The following is a 17,298-nucleotide window of genomic DNA, read 5'->3' as shown; positions in this document are numbered from 1 at the left end:
TACAAGACTTATGCATCTTGTAAGTATTCCAAGGTCTCTAGTTCAAATCCTATAGGCAACATTCATTAAATATTTGCTCACGTAAGACCTATGTATCAGTACGAAATTGGGAAAGGTAACCCTTTTTTGAACCCCTAGAGCTACACTTAGTCTAATATTAAATAAAATTTCAGCATTGGGACCCGAAATCGAATCCCAACGCCTACATTCTTTTATTTCTTTTCTCTCCTTGAATTTTTTGTTTTTCTTACCGAGAGGATGTGGGATCGATCCCCCACAACCTCATTTTATTTTTTTCAATTGGATCTCCTAATTTTCACACCCATACGATAAGTTGTGGGTTTGATTCCCACACACCCCATTTTATTTATTTTTATTCTCGCATGGACCGGTCTTAATTTCGGCCAAGGATACACGAGTTCGAATCCCATGTACCTAATCTCTTATAATTAATTTTCTAGATTCTCGTAAGTCTCGAGTTCGATTTCCCCTAACCTCAAGTTTATTATTAAATTTTCAGTAACTTGCAGAAGGTGAGGTCTCGGGTTAAATCCCTGACGACCTTACATATTTTAAAACGATTTTTTAAACTCCAATTCTTCAAGTTGCATAGCCGAAACCAAATATCCAGAAATCTGGAAATGTGATCACGATTTCCAAAGCATTTTCTTAACATTTTATACGTTAGATTTTAGTACAATTCGTGGAAAATTTCATACATTATTACGTGCATTTTCGTAGTTATATTTAGCCAAGAGTTTTCACTCAATTCAGCGACATCACACCTCATATGAACATCCTAATTTTTATAAATATTTGCATATAAAATGCCTGGGATTTAGCATGACTTTTTCACACTTCAATCTGTGACCAAGAGTCACGACATACACAATGCACAAACATGCTTATCACATAGTTTTTGAAAGACATAATTATCAGTCACATAAATCCAAACATACATACATGAACATAATCATCACTAAAACATGTTACATCCCTAATTTCCACCAGCAAACATACCCAACCTACAACAATCGATGGGAGCTAGTGACAAGGACATGCAATGGGGAAGCATTCCTAGTTGTCGGATTAAAATAGACTCGATCTTAGGGTTCTCTTGGGAAAGAGACCAAGAGGAAGAAAACCCATACCTTTTTATCGTTCAACACATGCTTCAAACCTTTTCAACACACTGCCAACTCCCGCGAACCATAGTTTCACCACTAAAACCTCAAATACAATCCCGTCGAGAACTTTGTTTCTACTTTTCGTTTTTATACTAATTTTTCTTTTGAGATTTAGCATTCATGTTCTTGAAGTGTGATGATTTTTTGAATTATTGATTTTTTGAGTTTACTGATAATGGAACGTGAAATGGATAGTGGGGGTTTAGACGTGAGAGTAGCTTAGGAATAGGAGTTTTAGGTGAAAAAATACTCAAACTACGACTCCTTGTTAATTAATTAAAAGACTGATTTTTCTAAGGCTAAGTGAAATTGATGCAATGCCCGTACTTTAATCAGATAATTAAATACAATTTAATCCGATTTTATATTGCTTCAACCAAGGATCAAACCGAGGTGAACCTCTTCTCGCGAACAGGTTGACCCAACCCAAACTGTCAACTAAAATACATTAATTAATTAATTAAATTCTTAGGGTAATTAAGTGTAACAACCCTAAAAATGAATAAGATAAAAAAATACTTATGTGTCAAGAATATCTACGATAAGACCAGGGTTCACACGGATTGATGCGCGTAGAACCAAAACTCGGAACCCTTACTACAGCCAAGCCAACTAACTTGGGGAGTTAGTTGATCTTGTAATGGAGGGGTCCAACTATATAGGGCTCTCGAATACGAAGATTTACTCCAACGAGTCTTCACTAGACTTAAAAGGAAGAAATCTTAGGTTTAAAGGGTCTAGGGGTAAAATAGTCTTTTCTTGGCTAAGGGTAGTATCGTAATTACCCTAAATATGAAATTAATTAATTAATTAATTAGAGGGGAAATTTGGGGAGAGAGGGCCGAAATTGAGCCCTTGAGATGAGGTATTGCTCCACCGGGGTTCAAACCTAGGTAGGAGCAATGAATTAATATGATTTTTTTAATTGGTGAATTAATTTAATAAATGAATAATTAATGGATGATTTAAGAAAAAGGAAAAATCGGATTTTTGTTAATTATTATATATTTATTAATTGAGGTTTTTTTTAAATTAACCAAGTCTTGCAAACTATCCTAGTTTTAAGAGACACTATTTCACACAAACTCTCTCTCTTACGCCTAAATCTCTCTATCTCTGTCACGCCCTAAGCTACCCCCGAGACGCAGACACGGAACCTAGGACCACAAGTGATTCCAACTAACTGTGTTGGCATGATCATGAGCATACTAAAGATAATAAACTGTTGCGGAAGCTAAATCATACTTAAAATGAAAATATGGGGATTACCCATATTCAATAACTGAGATATTTTAAAACAATGAGCTTACTATAAAAGAAATATTAACTCAATACTAAGTTAAATCTAACTATGTCTGAAAATAGCCGCTAAACTATACTAGAAATACTGAGACAAGCCCCAGCAAAATCTAGCAAAAACTGAAACTAAATGACTAAAGACTAAAATAAAATTCATGACTGTTGTGCTCGTAGAATGAGGACTCACCACTGAATCTGTTGAACTAGAGATCGAGAAATAGATCTATGCTTGATCTGGATGTTGAGAACTTGAACCTACATCACGAGAAGATGTAGTTCACGTATACGTTAGTACTTGAAAGTTACTGAGCATGTAGGATAGAGTAAAGCTAAAATAAAACAAAACTAAACATGCACAAAAACAAGTATAATAATCTGAACGTGATGTGCTAATTTCAGAGCTAACAGGATGCAATGACCAATTAATAATATGCTGAAACTGAATACTGAATATACTGATAAATGGTCAACTCAGAGAATGTGACTGAACTTTGGGAGCTACTAATAAACGATAATAAAACCACATGAGCTAAATGTGGAGTCCGCTGAATACGCCCCATGGAGAGGACCCAATATACCCTGCCAAAGGTATAAAGGCATGCTGGCGTGATCACTAAACATATTGCCCACAGAGGTGACTTACAAGCTACTAGGCTAGTAGTTCTGGGACTATTGGGTACGCTAAACCCTAGTCCAACTCGGTATCATGCTACTCCCAATGAATTTTGTAAATTAACTGATTCTATCTAAATTTCTTAAAATGCTGGATAGCTCGAAACTGAACATGCAAACTCAGAATGCAACAATTTATCTAGTAATTATTCATTTATAACTGAGGCATGTATATCTGAAGTGTCTGTAATTCAAGAACTAAAGAAATAAAAACCTAGGGTTCTAAAATTCATGCAATAATCTGAGTAATAACATAATAATCTGATTTGAAACATTTATTTAAAAAATTCATGAAGTTATACTTAAGTTTTGGGGCTGGAACTGCTGGAGCTTGTAGCGTTCTTGAACTACGGTTCTTGAGATTTTTTCTCCTCTCTTGCTTCTAATTTTCTAAGTTTTGATTTAATGATTTTACTTGAATATGTTTTAATTATGTTTCTAGGCTTAAACTGACTAAAATTTGATGATTTAAGGTCAAAACAACGTAACTTAGGGTTTAAACGGAGTGTGAAAGGTCAAAAAGACCCCCGGGAAGGTTGTTGTCGGGCCTCACGACGGCCAGGAATGACGGTCCATCGTGCGCCCGAAGCCCCATCGTTGGATCCGTCGTGAGGGCCTGCTCAACAGGCCTTTACTAAAATGGGCATAACCTTTTACTTGGAGGTCTGATTCTAGAAAGGTCGGTGGCTTTGGAAAGACAACTCAATTATCTAACTGTGGGTAGGTCATGGGAGACCTAAATGATTTTGTTCTAAGAGTTATTATCATTTTAAGTTGACCAACTGCATTTCCCCTTAATTGGCTGCAAATTTTCCACCTACGGACAGTAGGTCCACCTACAAACCATGTCGGTCATCCATAGATCTTGTCAAAGAGTGGTTGAAGGGAGTCTTGATCGATGGTCATGGAATACGGATCGTAAGTCCGTCCGTCGTCCAAGACTTAACCAATTTTGGTAGGTTGAAATTTTTGGGAGTTTCTTGTCCCATCGACGGTTGTGCAGGACGGACCGTGGTTCAGGGTACGGTCTGTCGATGCCATTATTGGTAGCACCTGCAGATTTTTCTGAAAAACTGCTTTTTGGTGTGTTTTGGTTACGGATGTTACAATCTCTATCGTTCATCATGTTTTTCATTGAAGCAAAAACAGTAGATAAAAACATTAGAAAGCAATCAAAAGTTCTCTACACTCAAAAACTTACAAAAAAAATATATACAAGCAAGCAAGATAACTCAAGAAAGGAAAAGTTTACATCATCTTCTTGACGGGATTGTGTTGACGGTTTAGGGGAGGATTTGGGCAGAACTTTGAAGTTTTGGAAATCTACAACAACGTATGGGTTCTCTTCCTCTTGGTCCTTTTCCCAAGACACCCTTAAGTCTCCGATATATCTACTGTGAAAACTAGGATTTTCCCCTTTTTCATGTTCCCTGTCACTAGCTCCGAATGATCTTAGGTTGGGATGTTTGCTGGTAGAATTTAGGGACATTGTGTGTGTGGTGATGATCTCATTTCAAGTATGTGTTCATTATTATGTTCTTATGTTTTTGTGTCTTTCAAAAATGTGAATGTAAACATGAACTTATGTGTGCAAGGTTGTGACTAAGACTTTGAAGTCTCCGTTTTAGCATGCTAATAACATAGAATCACTAGTGATGACCCGTAAATTATGCATAAAATCATGGAATAAACTTTAAGAACCTGGAAATAGGTTGTAGATAGTTTCTGGAAATTTTGAATGTCAAAAAGATAAAAAAAGAATAGGTGAGGTTTACAGGGATCGAACCCAAGACCTCACTAAGGCATACTTTCACAAATAAATTCAAAGGGGTGTGCCAAGCTGTGTCAAACTGGGGCTGGGGTCCGGCAAAATTCACAAGAATGGGAAAATAATAAAATGTTGTTGTGGGGTTTCGATCCCACAACACGGAAGACCCCAACTTATTATATATATATATATATATATATATATATATACACACACACGCCGCTCACAGACTGCAGAAGAAAATTAATAACAAAAGAAAAGGAGGTTGTGGGGGATCGATCCTACTATCCCTCAGTAATATTCCTAGAATAAAAGTGAAGAAAAGAAAAAAAATAATTATGGTAGCATTGGGGATCGAACCTGTATCCCCAAGCCAAAGGACACAAAAATTGAAATTAAGGAAAATGCCTAATGGTTGTTCAAGTCATATGAAACTGGATTCTTTTGCCCAAATTCCATATTGATACATAATTCATACGTGAATAAATGTTCAAAAATAATGTTGACTACATAGATTGAAATTGATATCTTGTCACACTCACAAGATGCATAAGTCTTGTACAACACAATCTTACGAAGATATGAATCACATAACTGAACAATGAATGAAGCCTCATGGCTTGTATTTATAGACTCATAAGTCTAGCATACGTTTAAAAATTGGTGAACCTAAGATGTACGTAATGAAATGATGTAACCCTAGAATGGTTAATTAAAAGTGTAAAACACACTAAATGGCTAAGTGAATTGGCATACGACGAAATAAATATTAATTAATGAAATGATGAAACACTCGAAGGGTTAAGTAAGAGTGTGAAACACATAAAAGGCCAAATGCATTGGCATATGATGAAATGAACATTCACGTCAAAAAGAAAGAAAGGGGTGAGTAGTTATGAAGAGTAAATGTGCTAATGTTAATGAATATGGTGACAAAATGACATGAGGCTAATGTAAAAGTGAGAGCAATATAGATTGAGCCTAAGTAAATGTTACTAAAACATACTCACCTATGAGAGTGTAAAGTTAATCAAGAGACCAGTTTCTATGAACACTCTACTGAAAGTATTAAGACTAACACATTTTATACTAATGATGAGATGAGAAATCATCTATTGAGATATGATTTCCTTATACTAGAAGCCAGCTTCCATGACGTATGAGTGGAATGCAATGGAATTTTATATTGATCACCGATAGGCTAGCTATGAGCGATGATTCCTTCTTTCAGGAAGCGTGGAGGTTCACGTTACTCTCATGAGATGAGACTGTCCGGCATGCCGGGTATGGGTCTCCTTATATCTCCTAGTCTTCGAATACTACCAATAGAGGAATCTAGCAGGGTTTATTTCCCATGTACACTAGGATGTTTTCAGTCACGTTAGCTAGTGAGTCCACCTCTTTTTGGTGTAAGTAAGACACTGGATTTCATGATGCTCACATGATCTACGTCGGTTAAAGTCAAAGTTCCCAATGAATGACTGAGGCCAGCCTCAATGATGTACACGATGAAATGAATTATACCAAAGGTGTTAGGATAGGTTAATCAAGAGGTGAGATAGACTCAAGTAATAATACTAGGTTATTCTTGATCATTGCACAACGAACCCGATGAGAGTCTTAAACTACATCCTAGCTATAGCTGGTGTTTACACTAGCTTATGAATGAATGAAATGAAGTACCCATGAATGAATGAAGCAGAATCTTTGTTTGTTAATGAGGACTCCATAGTTTAGGTCTCATAGAATGAGCCCTCATTTAGGAAAGTCTTAATGTCAAGTCCATGATTCCAATGTCTCATGACATATGAATGAATCTTATAAAAGATGTTATGTGCTATATGCTATGTGATACGTGTTATGTCTATAATTTTATGTGTTGTGTGCAATATGATAAGTTTGATGATGCATGTTACTCTCATGGAATGACCTTCCTAATCCAAATTTGGAAAGCACTGACTTTTCTAATCCAAATTTGGAACATTAACTTTCCTAATCCAAATTTTGCAAGTGCACTTATTTGACTTCTTATAATCATGTTGTTATGAAAGAGCTATTCTTTCTCGTGCATGTTTGTGGTGTGTTCTTGCATAAACACATACTTCGTAAAAAAAAATTATAACCTTACACAACTTAACAATTTTAGGTACAGGCACAGGTGGACGCTAGAGCTACAGGTTGACGTTGAAGCTATCCGTATGTCGAGAATTCATCCAGACTTGGTAGGCCCTCATGATTTTGAGGATGCTTTACCATTTATATTCTAGCATAGTATTAGTATTGAGTTAGTGGAGTGTTTTCCACTAGCATTTTTTTCCCGTATTATTTCAGACTTTGTGTTGGTGTCATTTTGGAAAGTAATCAGTTATTGCTATATTAAACTATTTCTTTCATTTGATGATCTTAATATTAGATGGTTAATGGTAAAAAAATTATGATTATATTATAAATGATTAGTAAGAATGTTAAGTAACAAAAAAATAAAATTTTCCACTAAAATTAACCTAGATGATGTAATGATGATGTATGTAGGCTTCTCTGCGACCTCTGAGAATTCAAAGACGCCAATACCGTTTGGGGTCTAAATTCCAGTCGTGATAAAGTTAGTATAAGAGCACTAAGTTAATTCCAAGAATAATAAGTTCACATCAACCACATTGAGTAGTTTCTAAGTCATGATAGTGAAGTGCACCACTCTCCTGAATTCGATATTGCATGGTGCATAGAAAAATTTCCCTTCTTCTGATCTTACCGTGCCTTTCCTAATGTTCGATTTATTGGTATTATGAGCGTGTCTAACATCAATAATTATTGTTTTCATTAAATTAATACTAGGAGGAACGTTGGTCAGAGGAGAAGATGAGCAGTTGTTGGGAATAATCATGTTCCACCGCAGCCTCCAGATGAAGGAGTACCTATGCCAATTAACCCTTCTGTGTTGACTGATGTGTAGGGGCAGGAGTATTTGGCCCAGATGGCAGAGGACATCACTAAGAAGACCCATGCCATGACTGCCCAAGTCAACCGGCAGAATGTTGAGAGGGAGAACCCACAAGTGCGTAGCATGGGCTGAAAGGCTGAGAGACTTCACGAGGATGAACCTTCCTATTTTCATAGGGTCTAAGACTTCAGAGGAACACAGGACTTTGTAGATGAGGTGCATAAGATTTTTGTGGCTATAGGGGCAATAGATATTAAGAAAGTAGAGCTGGCTTCCTATCAGCTCAAGGATATTGCACACACTTGGTGAAAGATGTGGCAGGATAGCCAAGCTTTGAGAGGAATTCCGGTCACTTGGGAGCTATCTAAGATAGCCTTCCTAGAGAGATTCTTTCCAATGGAGATGAGGGAGGCAAAGGTTGAGGAGTTTATCAACCTTAAACATGTATCAATGACAGCCAGGGAGTATTCCTTGAAGTTTGTCAAACTATCCAGGTATACTATTTTACTTAGTATCTAACAACAAGGATGAGATGAGTACTGAGGTTTGCTAAATAATTCAGGTATACTACTTCCCTTGTATCTACCAGCAGGGATGAGATGAGTAGGTTCTTCAAAGGAATCAACTGAGATCTAGAGGAGGAGTGTCGATCTAAGATGCTCCATGATAACATGGACCTCTCTAGGTTGATGGTGCATGTTCAGCAGGTAGAGGATAGCCGCAAAAATAGGAGTGTTCATGATTCTAGGAATTCGAAGCCGCAAGATCAGGCAGGTCCCACCCATTGAGGCCATAGAAGCAATTTAGGCGTCTGGTTCAAGAAGGGGCAGCTGAGTTCTGGGAATTCTAATTTGTATAAAAGTACAACACCTAGAGGAGTCATACTTGAGCCCAAGAAGGGTAATGAAGGCGAGATGAAACATCACAAAAAGAGCTATGCTAAGTGTGGTCATGCTCACAGTGCAGAGTGCAGACAGGGCACTAATGCCTGTTTCGGTTGTGGTAAGAGTAAGCATATGGTTAGAGATTGACCATAGAACAGAGGTCAGGATGGAGGTAATGCTCAGCCTAGGACTAATCCACAGGGTGCGGCAGCAACCGAGCCTCCTAAAAGGAACAAGTTCTATACCCTAAAGGGAAAGGAGGAGCAGGAGAAGTCCGCTGATAAGGTCACATGTATGCTGCAAGTATTCTCAACTTCTATTTATGATTTACTTGATCAAGGGTCTACGCTTTACTTCTAACTCCTTTTCTTGCTCTCGCTTTTGAAATACTGCTTGAAGTTATGTATGATCCTATAGTTATAAGTGTACCTTTAGAAGAAAATGTAAGAACTGATAGAGTATACATGGATTTCCCAATAGTTGTAAGTGTTAAGACTATGTGTGCAGACTTGGTTGAGTTACTCATGCATGATTTTGATTTTATCCTTGGCATGGACTGGCTTCATTGTTGTTATTTTTTTAGATTGTCGTAGTAGATTGGTGACATTTCGTTTCCCTAATAAAGAGGAACTAGTTTGGGAGGGATAGAACTCAAGTCGTCCTAATTTCTTGATTTCAAACCGTAAGGCCAATAAAATGATACCCAAGGAGTTATTATGTCATATATTTAGTGTTAATGATTTAGATAATGACATTCCTTCCATACTCAGTGCTTGTTGTGAATGAGTTGTTAGATTTATTTCCTAATGATTTGCCTAGAGTCCCTCCTCCTAGAGAGATTGGCTTTTGTGTCGACATAGAACTCGATACTAAACCAATTTTGGTTCCTCCCTGCAGAATATCTTCAACTGAACTCAAAGATTTGAAGCTGCATTTATAAGATGTCACTGATAAGGGTTTCATTCAGCTGAGCATATCCCATTGTGGCGCTCCAGTGTTATTTGTGAAAAATAAGGATGAAACCCTTTGAATATGCATCGATTATCGGTAGCTCAAAAAAGTCACTATAAAGAATAATTATCCACTTCCCAGAATAGATGATTTGTTCGATCAGCTTTAAGGGTTTAGTTTCTTCTCTAAGATTGATCTTTGTTCAGGGTATCATCACCTTAGGGTTGGGGATGGAGATATCCCAAAGACAGCCTTTAGTTCCCGTAATTATCATTACGAGTTCTTGGTTATGTCATTTGGTCTCACGAACGCACCTGCTGCAGTTATGGATCTCATGAATAGGGTCTTCTATGAATACCTTGACTCTTTCGTCATAGTATTCATTGATGACATTCTCATCTACTATAGGACCAAAGAAGATCATGAACAACATTTGAGACTAACCTTGCATGTACATAGACAACATTAGTTTTACGCCACATTCAGCAAGTGTGAATTTTTTCTTAGATTAGTGACCTTCGTGGGTCATGTTGTGTCCGATCAAGGTGGGTAGACCACAGGAAGACTGAGGCTATTAACAACTGGCCAAAACCACTTACTCCCACAGATATCCGTAACTTCTTGGGATAGGCTGGTTACTACCACATGTTCGTGGAGGGCTTCTCTCCCATTGTTGCCCCACTGACAGCTCTAACTGAGAAGAAGGCCAAGTGTCCTAATTGTCAGCAGGTTAAGGCAGAACATCCTAAGCCTGGCGGTCTTACTCAGATTATTGAGGTTCCAACTTGGAAGTGGGAGGTCACTTATATGGACTTCGTGGTTGGTCTTCTGAGGATTAGGAGACAACATGACTCCATATGGGTTATTATGGACAGATTGACTAAGTCTGCCCACTTTATTCCTGTAAAGTCTACTTACAGCGACGAGGACTATGCGAGACTCTACATAAATGAGATTGTGACATGGCATGGTAATCCTCTATCTATCATTTCATATAAAGGAGCTTAGTTTACTTCACATTTCTGGAGATCTTTCTAGAAAAGTGTGGGCACGCAAGTAAAGCTTAGTACTGCCTTTAATTCTAAGACTAATGGGCAGGCAGAGAGAACCATTAAGACATTGGAGGACATGTTGAGAGCATATGTGAGTGACTTCAGCGGTAGCTGGTATGACCATTTGCCTTTGATAGAGTTCTCGTATGATAATAGCGATCACTCCTGCATTGGGATGGAACTATTTGAGACATTGTATGGTAGGAGGTGTAGATCTCCATTTGGGTAGTTCGAGGTTAGAGACTCATCCATTTTGGTTCTAGAGATCAATCATGAGTCCTTAAAGAAGGTTAGAGTGATTAGGGACAGGTTGACTACTGCTTACACTCGGCAGAAGTCATACGCAGATAACAGAAAAGGGCCCTTAGAGTTTGATGTTAGTGACCAGGTCCATCTAAAGATATCACATATGGAGGGGGTGATGAGGTTTGGTAGGAAGGGAAAGTTGAGTCTAAGGTATGTTGTTGTGAAGTGGCCTATGAGTTGGCATTGCCTACGAAACTAGCTTTTGTCCATCTAGTCTTTCATGTATCCATGCTAAAGATGTGCCAAGGTTATCCAACATTGATTCTACCTATAGAAGGTTTGGGGGTCGATGAAGACTTTTCCTATGAGGAGGTACCGTTTGAGATATTAGATAGACAGGTCAAGCGGTTGAGGAATAAGGAGATTGACACAGTGAAGGTATTGTGGAAAAATCAGCTCGTTCAGGGTGCTACAGGGGAGGCTGAGATCGACATGAGATCTCGTTACCCTCATCTTTTTCAGCTCATGAGGTTAGAGCTCCTAGTCTTAAGTCTTAGCTCTTTATCTAACCATATTTTGTTGCTATTGCTAGGTTGTGCATAGTCATTATATTATGATTTGACTTGCATTACGCTAGATAGTGATAGTGTCGTTCGGGGACGAATGTTCCTAAGGGGTGGAATAACGTAACAATCCTAGAAATGAATAATATAAAAAAAAATTAATGTGTCAAGAATGCCTACGATTAGACCAGGGATCACACGGATTGATGCGCATTGAACAGACCTCGGAACCCTTAGTACAACCAAGAAAACTAACTTGGGGATTTAGTTGATCGTGGAATGTTTGGGTCCAACCATATAGGGCTCTCGAATACGAATATTTACTCAAACGAGTCTTTAACGGACTTAAAAAGAAGAAATCTTAGGTTTGAAATGTCTAGGGGTAAAATGGTCTTTTCCTAGATAAGGGTAGTATCGTAATTACCTAAATATGTAATTAATTCATTAAGTAATTAATAAAGAGTAGGTCTAATTTTGTGAGAGAGAGCCGAAATTGAGCCCTTGAGATGAAGTCTTGCTCCACCTAGGTTCAAACCTATGTAGGAGCAACGATTTAATGTGATTTTTTAATTGGTGAATTAATTTAATAAATTAATAATTAATGGCTAATTTAAGAAAAAGTAAAAATCAGATTTTTGTTGATTATTATTTATTTATTAATTGATTTTTTTTAAATTGCCTATGTTTTGCCAACTATCCTAGTCTTAAGAGACACTATCTCACACAAACTCTATCTCTCTCTCACGCCTAAATCTCTATATATCTCTCATTCATTCAGCTTTTCCTGTCTGCAAAAACAGCATATAAAAACATTAGAAAGCAATCAAAAGTTCCCTACACTCAAAGAACTTACAAAAAAATATATATACAAGCAAACAAGCTAACTTAAGAAACGAAAACTTTACATCATCTTCTCGACCAGATTGTGTTAAAGGTTTAGGGGAGGATTTGGGCAGCACTTTGAATTTTTGGAAATCTACAACAAAGTATGGGTTCTGTTCCTCTTGGTCCTTTTCCCAAGAGACCTTTAAGTCTTAGATAAATCTACTCTGAAAACTAGGGTAGTTCCCCCTTTTCATGTTCCCTGTCACTAGCTCCCAATGATCATAGGTTGGTATGCTTGCTGGAAGAATTTAGGGACACTGTGTGTGGTGATGATGTCGTTTCGAGATTGTGTTCATGATTATGTGCTTATGTTTTTTTGATTTTCAAAAATATTAATGTAAACATGAACGCATGTGTGCAAGGTTGTTACTATGAGTTTGGAGTCTCTGTTTTAGCATGCTAATAACATAGAATCACTTGTGTTTTATGTGAAATTAGATGTTCCTAAGGCGTGATATTCACATGGTTGAAATTCTATCAACTCTAGCTAAAACAAATCACCATATCATTCCTCTAACTTGTCTTAAGAACCCAAATGAATGACTAACAATCAAATGATAAAATGACCCATAAAATGATGAATAAAATCATGGAATAAACTTGCAGAACCTTGAAATAGGTTGTAGATAGTTTCTGGAAATTTTGAACGTCAACAAGATAAAAAAAATAGGTGAGGTCTGCAGATCGAACCCAAGACCTCACTAAGGCATACCTTAACAAATAAATTAAAAGGGGTGTGCCAGGCAGCGCTCGAACTGGGGCTAGGTCCAGCAAAATTAGCAAGAAGGGAAAAATAATAAAAGGTTTTTGTGGGGTTTCGATCCCACGACAAGGAAGACTCCAACTTAATAATAATAATATTAACAATAATAATAATAATAATAATAATAATAATAATAATAATAATTATAATAATAATAATAATAATATATATGGGGTCATGGGGAATCGATCACACGCCCCTCAGCAACTGCAGAAGAAAATTAATAACAAAAGAAAAGGGGGTTGTGGGGGATCGATCTTACTACACCTTGGTCAGTAGCAAAATTGAGAGAAAAAGAGAGGGTAACAATTAAAAAAATATATCGGGTCGTGGAGAATTAATCGCACATACTTCAGCACGTTGCCTAGACTAAAATTTAAGCAAAGAAAAAAAAAATACTTATGGTAGCATTGAGGATCGAACCTGGATCCCCAAGCAAAAGGACACAAAAATCGAAATTAAGGAAAATGTCTAAGGGTTTTTCAAGTGATTCGGAAAAGGATTCTTTTGCCCAAATTCCATATTGATACATAAGTCATATGTGAATAAATGTTCATAAACAATGTTGTCTACATACAACGAAATCGAGATCTTGGCATACTCACAAGATGCACAAGTCCTGTACTACTTAATCTTATGAAGATATAAATCACTTAAGAAAACAATGAATGAAGCCTCATGGCTTGTCTATATAGACCCATAAGTCTAGCATACGTTAAGAATTGGTGAATCTAAGATGTACGTAATTAAATGATGTAACCCTAGAAGGGTTAATTAAGAGTGTAAAACACACTAAATGTCCAAGTGAATTGGCATATGATGAAATAAATATTAATTGATGAAATAATGAAACCCTAGAAGGGTTAAGTAAGATTGTGAAACACACAAATAGCCAAGTACATTGGCATATGATGAAATGAACATTCACGTAAAAACGAAAAAAAGGGGTGAGTAGTTATGAAGAGTAAATGTGCTAATGTTAATGAATATGGTGACAACATTACATGAGGCTAATGTACAAGTGAGAGCAAGATGAAATGAGCCTAAGTAAATGTTACCAAAACGTACTCACCTATAAGAGTGTAAAGTTAATGAATAGACCAGTCTCTATGAACACTCTAATGAATGTTTTAAGATTAACACACTTAATTCTAATGATGAGATGAGAAATCATCTATTGCTCTATGATGTCCTTTTACTATAATCCAGCTTCAATCATGTATGAGTTGAATGTAATGGAACTTTATACTGAGCACCGATAGACTAGATATGAGCGGTGATGCTTATTTTGAGAAGAGCGGAGGTTCACGTAACTCTCATGAGATGAGACTGTCTGGCATGCCGGGTATGGGTATCCTTATATCTCCTAGTCTTTGAACCTATACTGCCAATATAGGGATCTAGCGGGGTTCAATTCAAAGGTACGCTAGCATATTTTGGGCCCCTTTGTCCAGTGATTCCACCTCATTTCGGTGTAAGGAAGACACTGAATTTCATGATGCCCACATGATATATATTTGTTAAAGTTAAAGTTCCCAATGGATGAATGAGGCCATCCTCAATGATGTACACAATGAAATAAATGATACCAAAGGTGTTAGGATAGGATAATCAAGGAGTGAGCTAGTTTCAAGTAATGATACTAGGTTAATCTTAATCATTGCACAGCAAACCCGATGAGATTCTTAAACTACGATCCTAGCTATAGTTGGTGTTTACACTAGCTTATGAATCAATGATATGAAGTACGTATGAATGAATGAAGCAAAATCTGTGTTTGTTAATGAAGACTCCCTAGTTTAGGTCCCATATGTTGAGACCTCATTTTGGGAAGTCTCAGTGTCAAGTTCATCAGTCAACGTCTCATAGCATATGAATGAATGTTACAAAGGATTTTATGTGCGATATTCTATGTGATATGTGCTATGTGTAAAATGTTATGTGTTGTGTACAATCTGATAAGTATGATGATGCATGTTACTCTCATGGAATGACCTTTATAATCTAAATTTGGAAAGCTCGCTGACTTTCCTAATTAAGATTAGAAAGCTCACCGACTTTCTTAATCAAAATTTGGCAAATCTGCTGCTTTGACTTCCCATAATCATGTTGTTAGGAAAGAGATATTTCTCATGCATGTCCTTGGTGTGTGCTTGCTTATACACATACTTAGTACAAGTGTTTTCTTACCCTATACAACTTTACAATTTTAGGTGCAGGGCATAGGTGGACGCTAGAGCTATAGGTTGACGCTGAAGCTATCCGGACGTCAGGCATTCATCCAGACTTGGTAGGCTCTCATGCTTTCGAGGATGCTTGCCCATTTGTATTCTAGCTCATTCATAGGATTGAGTAAGTGGAGTATTTGCCACTAGCGTTTCTTTCTTGTATTATTTCAGACTTTGTATTGTTGCCATTTTGGCAAGCATTCAGTCATCACTATATTAAACTATTTCTTCCATTTGATGATCTTAATGTTAGATGGTTGATGGTGTAAAAATTATGATTATATTAGAAATAATTAGTAAGAATGTTAAGTAACAAAAAGTTCAAATTTTCCGCTACAATTAACCTAGATGAAGTAATGATGATGTATGTAGTCTTGTCTGTGACCTCTTAGAGGTCAATGGTGCCGGTCTCATATGTGGTCTAAATTTCGGTCGTGACATTATGATACTATGCTTATCCTGGAAAAGACCACTTACACCCTAGACCCTCCAAACCTAAGAATACCCCTTTCAAGTCTAGTTAAGACTCATCCGGGCGAATCTAAATATTTGGGTGCCCTACATGGCTGGACCTAACCTTACCTAGCTCAACTAACTCACCAAGTTGGTTGGATTGGTTGGTGAATACGTTTTGAGGTCTAGTTCCATGTGCATCAAGTCATGTGAACCCGGTTTAATCTACGCATTCTAGGTCCGTTTAGGCATTACTTTTCATAGTCATTTTTGGGTTGTTACATTATCCCCTCTTGGGAACATTCGTCCCCAAATTACATTTCTAATTATCTAGCACAATGCCAGTCATATCATAACATAATTACTTTACATAGTCAAGCAATAGCAACAAAGAGTAGAGGAGATAGGGAAACTTAGACTTAGAAGTAGGAAGTCTAACCTCAAGAACTGAAAAGATGGGGATATCGGGATCTCATTTCGGCCTCGGCCTCCCACGTAGCACACTCAACAAGATGCTTCCTCCACAATACCTTCATTGTGATAACCTTATTGTTTCTGAGTCGCTTCACCTGACGGTCTAAAATCTCAACAGGAATCTCCTCACAGGACAAGTCTTCATCAACCCCCAATCCTTCAACAAGCAGAATCAATGCTGGATCACTAAGGAACTTCTTTAACATAGAGACATGAAAGACTGGATCAACAGAAGCTATCTCCGCAGGCAACGCCAACTCATAGTCCACCTCACCCACATGCTGTAGAATCTCGTATATACCAACATTCCTCAGACTCAACTTTCTCTTTCTGCCAAACCTCATCACCTCTTTCGTGGGTGATATATTTAAGTAGACCTGGTCAACAACATCCAACTCTAAGGTACGGTTCCTGTTATCTGTAAAAGACTTCCGCTGACTGTAACGAGTAGCCAACCTGTCCCTAATCACCCTGACCTTCTCTAAGGCCTCATCAATGATCCCTGGACCCAAAATGGATGACTCTCCAACCTCGACCACGCAACTGGAGATCTACACCTCTTACCATACAGTGTCTCAAACGGTGCCATCCCAATGTTTGGGTGATGGTTGTTATATACGAGAACTCCATCCATGGTAGATGGTTGATACGCTCAAACTTACTTCTCAAATAAGAAGTAAAGCGGTCGTATAAAGTAAATAACCCAACTAGTGAGGTTGGGATCGTTCCCACGAGGAAAATAGTTTAGACTTAACTTTAACCTATTATTACTATTGTTCGGTCAATTACTTCCTTGGAAAGAAAAAACAATAAAAGGTGGGGTTCTGTTTCTAGATGAATGAAAATAACTAACGAAATTGAACAAGACACTTAACTGCTTTTAATGTTGGAGTTTATTCAATTAATCAAAGTAACTAGGGTTTACGTGTTCC

The 17,298-nt window shown here is 37.4% G+C and overlaps 1 protein-coding gene across 1 annotated transcript; it reads right to left on the bottom strand.

The window, feature by feature from the left end:
* Positions 1 to 12,333: 12,333 nt before the first annotated feature.
* LOC104646871 (uncharacterized) lies at positions 12,334 to 17,000 on the bottom strand. The gene is made up of 3 exons (XM_010321328.2): positions 16,931 to 17,000; positions 16,423 to 16,868; positions 12,334 to 12,351 (listed from the first exon to the last, which is right to left on the bottom strand). Exons 1-3 carry the CDS (start codon positions 16,998 to 17,000, stop codon positions 12,334 to 12,336), a joined length of 534 nt encoding a protein of 177 aa, XP_010319630.2.
* Between the last annotated feature and the right edge of the window lie 298 nt (positions 17,001 to 17,298).

Source organism: Solanum lycopersicum, chromosome 4, assembly GCF_036512215.1.
Source record: "Solanum lycopersicum chromosome 4, SLM_r2.1".
Classification (NCBI taxonomy): Eukaryota; Viridiplantae; Streptophyta; class Magnoliopsida; order Solanales; family Solanaceae; genus Solanum; species Solanum lycopersicum.
This window is presented reverse-complemented; position numbering and strand designations above follow the sequence as displayed.